This window comes from Hipposideros armiger, unplaced genomic scaffold (assembly GCF_001890085.2).
Source record: "Hipposideros armiger isolate ML-2016 unplaced genomic scaffold, ASM189008v1 scaffold_34, whole genome shotgun sequence".
Taxonomy (NCBI): Eukaryota; Metazoa; Chordata; class Mammalia; order Chiroptera; family Hipposideridae; genus Hipposideros; species Hipposideros armiger.
Genome location: NW_017731384.1, coordinates 1,818,281 through 1,824,517, shown reverse-complemented (window position 1 = coordinate 1,824,517; position 6,237 = coordinate 1,818,281). Strand labels below are relative to the sequence as shown.

At 48.2% G+C, this 6,237-nt stretch overlaps 1 protein-coding gene across 11 annotated transcripts in view; it reads right to left on the bottom strand.

Moving 5' to 3' along the window:
• Window positions 1–204: 204 nt before the first annotated feature.
• The window catches only part of TANC2 (tetratricopeptide repeat, ankyrin repeat and coiled-coil containing 2), a 302,761-nt gene continuing 296,728 nt past the window's right edge, over window positions 205–6,237 (bottom strand). For 8 of the 11 annotated variants that reach the window (XM_019637798.1, XM_019637799.1, XM_019637803.1 and 5 more), the window contains 2 exons: window positions 4,634–4,734; window positions 708–3,066 (listed from right to left, as the gene is read on the bottom strand). In XM_019637798.1, the coding sequence (XP_019493343.1) occupies window positions 1,104–3,066; window positions 4,634–4,734 (2,064 nt within the window). In that variant the 3' untranslated portion in view covers window positions 708–1,103. Of the gene's footprint in view, window positions 3,067–4,633; window positions 4,735–6,237 lie in introns of all 11 variants that reach the window. The other 3 variants (XM_019637800.1, XM_019637801.1, XM_019637807.1) reach the window with 1 other exon arrangement.

Below are 6,237 nucleotides of genomic sequence, written 5' to 3'. Positions count from 1 at the left end.
ACTATGATGCTCAGTGATCTAAAAGGGAGATTTCTCCAATCAAAGGTTTTCTACAGCCTTTCACTGAGAATCCAGAACAGTCTTTCTTTCTCTCTCTCTTCCTATATATAGTAATACCTTGGTTTGTGAGTATAATTCATTCTGGAAACAAACTACTTGTCTTGCAAGACATCTCTCGTTTACCAAGTTAAAATGTATAGAAATGTTTGCTCGTCTTGCAGAACACTCGCAAACCATTACTCGCAATCCAAGGTTTTACTGTATTTATTTATTCCCTCCCCACCCATGGAAAATCAATAGTTTTTAATGGTTAATAGTTGGCTAAAACTCTAAAGAATACTTTTCAGTGAATTAAAAAATATCCATAATTTCCACCCAATTTCCTTGGCTGACCGAAATATTTAAAGGGCTGTTTTCTAAATATTCCTAAAATGCTTCTTGGAAGATCAATGAAGTGACATTTCAAGGAAGTATATTGGTTTTTTTCCTTCCAATTTAACAGACTCATTTCCTCTCTTTTTCTTTGATCCTTTTACCCCCATAGGAAGACCAGCAATAATCTAAATGGACATTCAAGACCTGGTGACTGCAGGGAGCTGGCAGTCGGGGAGGAGACCATGGCACAAGAATGCACGGGGGCGGGCTATCTGGATAACACCGGACAAGGATGCGAAGGCAAAGGGGCACCACGCTCTCTAAAGTTCCTAGAAGAAAACGAACAAGAACATCTGAATTTTTGTAAAAAAGGAGAAAGACATTTACACGACAAGAACATCCGTGAAAGCGATTGTCTCCTGGAAAAAGCTGACCAGTGTGTCTGATCTCCCTGGGTTAAAGCACACGGCACAACAATCTCCTCGTTGGCATCTGAAGAGAGGGAGAGAGCATGTGGCTGGGGCACAGACAAGAGACTGAAGTCCTGGCTCCCTGGAGGCCAGCTTCCCAGTCGGCTGCATGCAAAGGATTTCAGCATGTGGGCTGCCGCCTCCGAACACCACACAGAAACTACATGAGAAATTAAGCCAGAGAACTACCTCAAATGTGGAAACCAAGCCTGAAAATGTGCAGTGAAAACATACGGGTCTCACTCCAACAAACGTCTTTTAAACATTAGACTCCACAAATGGTCTCTTTGGTTTGATAGGGGATGTCTGCCCTTGCCGAGAGTCCCGGGACAATTGCCTGTACAGGTTGTCCTGGTATGCCTGAGCCACAGGGAGGGTCCGAGCCACCTTCACATCGGGATATGAGGAGGCCTGGCTGACTCTCTCCAAGAGGTCTCCGCGGGACCCATTAGCCAGCATCCCATGGGGGCTGTAATACTCGTCCTCCAGCAAATGGCCATTCTGTGCATTGTTGGTTTTGTTATAAAAGGCAATGTTGCTGATGGATGATGGGGGGCTGAAGGACTCAGGCTGAGGCAGGTTGCCTGGGGATGTGGGACTGAGAACGGTATCCACTGATGACACTGCCCAGGTCCGATTCTGCTGGTGAAGGTGGGGGTACTGCTGAGTCCGGGCTGTTTTGTCTATGATCCCCATGAATGGTGTGGTCCTGGATCGGGTGGGCTCGCTGGGATAACCTCCCTGAGTGGGAGACACTGGCGACAGCTCGTCACATGACCTATCATACGCCGGTTTCAGTGGAATCTCCATTTGCTGAATCGAGGAGGATGGCCGGAAGGTAGGAGTTAAGTTGGAGGCGGATGAGATACTATTGCTAGATGGAGAGAAGCGAAGGCCTACGCTTTGGGAGTGCAGCAATGGCCTGGGAGTTGGCGGGTGGGGTTTGATGTCATTAGGGTTGACACTAATAGGTCTTCTGATTAGATGTGACACATCAGGGGAACCTAGTTGGCTGGAGGAACGCTCCAGATCTAGTTTTGAGTGACAGACTGGGTAATAGGATGCAGACTGGCTACGTCCAATCTGTGGTGTCTGGCTGTATCTCATGCCACCTCGATATGCTGAGGACGGTCGCTGTGGAAGGTCTTCTTTGGTCAACCCTCCATGCTGACAGATGGCGCCTGCACTCAGACTGGCCTGGACATGCTGCACAGGTCTTCCATCCCCCACAATCCCCCCAATTGAACCCTGATAAACCAACCGGCTCTGACTTACTCCTATGTCTCCTTGTGAAGACTGGTATTTACTAGCCATTGAATGGGCTACTTGGCCATAGGCCCCTGTGGAGATGACAGTGCTTGAATGAACTGCAGAGCTGGGCTGGTTGCTTCTCACAATCTGGGCCTTAGCAGGCTGGAGCCTGAGACCTTGCTGGGGAACTGCCACAGGAAGCTGAGGCATCTGGTAGGGCCGCTGGGCCATTTTAGATAATGGGGATTTTGGTCTGCCAGGAAGCTGACTAACATTTGTTTCTTGCTGATAGCGCACGGGTGAGCCGGACTGGGATCTATAGACACTCATGCTTTCAGCTGGAGGGCTGGCCCGATACTGAGGGCCTCTACGGAGAGGGGAAGGGGGCGGGCTTGGGTATTCTTTGCCCTGTCCTCCTACGGGAGGGGGGCTAAAGCGGTAAGATCCGCCCTGATGAGCTGGGGAAGTATGTGGTGGACTAGGCCTGTAATGAGAGTTCTGGTGAGTTGGAGACAGAGCAGGAGAGGTGGACTGATAGCCCTGTCTAGTGGGAGAACCTACAGAACTACTGGACCGGAAGTCAAAAACCTGATGAGAGCCAAGCGGTGAGCTGGAGATGTAGGCGGAGTCCCGATGGGCTGGAGAGGAGGGTGGGCTCTGGATGATCGGGAGACCCTGACTGGGCCGAGCCTCCGTCTGGAGGCCAATGGAAACATTGTCTACATCCTGTTCCAGGTATTCCTCCTCGAAGATGTCCTGCACAGAGTATATATCTTCATGCTGTGCTTCAGGTTCTGTTTCTTCTGCTAACGGCTGCTGGGGCTGCTGCTGCTGCTGCTGGGGCTGCTGCTGCTGCTGCTGCATCTGTCTACACTCTTCCTCCACTCTCATCAGAAGTCTCTGGATCTCACGGTTGTTTGGGCACAGCTTGATGGCCTCGTTCAGGTCCTCTAAGGCTGCTGCAAACTGTCTGCTTGACAAAATGTAAACATAGGAACTGGAGTTATTCTGAATCAACAGGAATCACCCAGAGCTGAGAATATGGTCACTATTTCAGAGAACTGTGGTAGCATCTGGGAGAGTTGGGGGGTGGGGGTTGGTTTTGTTTGATTTGTAAGGAAGGAAACAGGTAGGCTGTCATTCTAGAAGAGTCCAGAATGATTCCCTGACCTGTTCGGCCTCCACCTTCCTTCTGGCCTCTCTGGGATTAGTGGAGAAATGTCCCCATTTTGTTAGTCCAGCCAGGCCCTTCAGGAAGATTTTCTTAGTGCCCAAATGCACACCAGGCAGTATGAGGGTTGGGTGGGGTTGTCATTTACAGGGTCACTGTCAATTAGCTTAGGAACAAAACAGTAACTACAGTATTTAAAAATCTTGCTGATCCAGAATTTTTTTCTTTATATTCTTGATATTTTGACTCCAAATTTCAGGCCTTAGGCAAGAACGCTGTCTTCTGCCCTCTCTATCCCTCGCCCCACAGGACTGTGGCTCCTCCGCTCTGCTCCATCAGCGCTGGGCAGGCATTAAGCTTGCTGACGAGGCAACTCAGATTATAATTTACAAATGAGGACACAGCCCATCAGAGATTGTCCCATCCTCTCTATTAATATTGCCCAGAAAAGGAGCAACTGGTCTTGTGGGGGAGGGAATCATCCAGTGGGAAAGAGAATCTGATAGTCAAGCTTCTGTAAGAACTCTGCTAAGACTAATATTGCTGTCACTGTCATCACTAGACTTAACCTGGGCTGGATTCCCAGGACCATATCCCCCACTGGCCACAGCAGTGAACCTGAAGCAGTTCTTTCCCAGGCAGTTTGGGAGAAGGGTGGGGCGCTGGGCAGGAGGCATCCAAGACAGTGACAAGTTATCCGAAGATCACTGATGACAGGTTCTAGGTCTTTCTGGAGCCTTTCCTGCCCAATGGCCAAACCACAGCAGATGGGCATGAGGGATGGAGTTTCTTTTGAACCCTCTCAATCCTGGCAGCAAGGACCTCCTGTCTCCATATGTGTGTGGTGTGGTGGTGGGGAATTAGGTGAGAAGGAGGTCTGATGCCACCAGACTTGAGGAGAACCCCAGAAGGAAGACTAAACAATCCAGGGGTTCCCCAAATGCCTACAGGAAAAGAAAGAGGAGCCTGTGATGTAAGGGACCCACCCTACTTCTCCTTTTAAAAGCGTCGGGAGGATGTTTTGCTTAAGCGGCCTCTTCTTAAGTCACAGTGTCTTTTTATGCTATCGGCTTTGGGGTTAAAAGTGATTGCGCTACGGCAGAGGCTTCTCGGAAGAAGGTGCCATTCTCCAACAATGAAAGGGCATTTTTCACCCCAAGCAAAATGCCCTAGATTTCCATAGCCCCGAAGATTTGTCAACCTTAAGCTGAGTACTGTGCTGTGGGAGCCGTCCCCAAAGCTTGGCCCTAACAGTCCTCAGGGATATACACATTTGGGCACATATGCCCCAGGATGGCCTGCATTGCCTTGGCCAGGTTTTCAGGAAAGAGACCTCTTGCTTTTTACCCTCTCTCTCTCTCCTCACCTGCTGCTGCGTTTTGCCCTTGCTCTTGCATAGTAAGCTTCATAAGATTTCGGTTTCAGCTCCAGGGCCTTAGTAGCAAATTCCTCCGCCATTCCAAAATCCTGTCATTACAATAGGTGTGCAAATGAGTCATTGAAGAGATATGAAAAATAGACAACTTGGGAATAACACAGATCATATGTACATTTTTTTTGACACTTATGGATGGAACACTTACAGATGGACATGCCTGGTATGGCTCTAGCCACGTGGCCCATAGCTTGAAAGTTCCTTCTGCCTTTGCCCTGTGTGGCCCTGCAATGGCTCATGGGAGTTCATCTGCCCATTAGGTATGAACATACTTTTAATTTGCCTTCTTTCTGCCTTTCTAACAAAGTTCTTTCTAGTCCAGAAGCCAAATGCCAACCCAAGAGGCACCTGAAGTTGGAAACCTGAACTCTTGTTACCTATGCATGTGTGAGGCAAACACACACATCTACACCTTCCGTGGAAACTCATCATCACCCCCATCTTCCTGCTGCACCTACTATTCCTGGGCTTTCTAAGGGCTGAGTGAAATCCAAGAGGCTGGGGTGTATATAAAGGAGAACCGCACCGACTACATGGAGTAGGGACGTCAGCCTTGGGTTCAGTCCTCTGGTCTGCTCAGGGTGTGTTGTATGTTTTCTCATCCATACCTACTTCACAAGTAGGATTAATAGCAATAAAGCATTTGAAAGCCCCATTCACAGTTCTTGGCACATAGTAGATGTTCAGTAAATGGCAGTTTTCTTTCTATTTCACAGAGGCTTCTCTGGCCTGTTCCTTTTCTTACCTGGTTCCTTACTTAAGAAACATTTAAAATAAAACAAAAATAAAAGACCACTGTCTGTGACTGGAGTCTGTGCTATCACCTCATCTCTTGATCACTGAGGCTCCCTGAAGGAACGAAGCCATAGTTTTTAAGATACTCTTATATAAAAGGGAAGTTTTTTCCGCCTCTTTTAAGTCAAAGCCAAAGTATAGCACAGTAGCCTCTGGTTACACTTGTGATTCCTAATGCAGAAAACAAGGCCTCAGGCAGAGCAAAGGCCCTGGGGCATAGGTAAACATTAAAAAAAAAATCATGGGCAATTGTCTCCAAAGAGACTTCAGCTACTTAGCACAGTTGTGGTCATGGGAGGTGACTGTTAACTGTTTCTGAATAAATGTGAGGCTCAAGAGAAAGTATTCCATCCTACAAGAGGTGTCTTCTATCCCTACTCTTTTCCCAACCTTACCCTTTAACTTTTTCTTTTGGGACAATCATTATTCCTGGGAAGATGAGAGTATTTTAAGAAGTGTACTATTTGTTAGGCAGAGAAGCCCGAAGGCTGGCAGCAGCTCCTGAACTCTGTCTCGGTCTCACCAGGTGGTGTAATGAAACACCTGGTGTAGACACTTCTGTTTCACCTAAGAACTTCACCGCTTCCCCCAAGGCACCCACCCCTTCCCACAGGAACCTCTCTCCTCAGCACCCCTGCCTCTTAGGGCCCTAGCTTGTGTCTTCCGAGACACCCAAGTCTACATCAGGGCTCTTTTCATTGGCAGGTTTGAGGTAGATGATATGAAGATCATATACACAA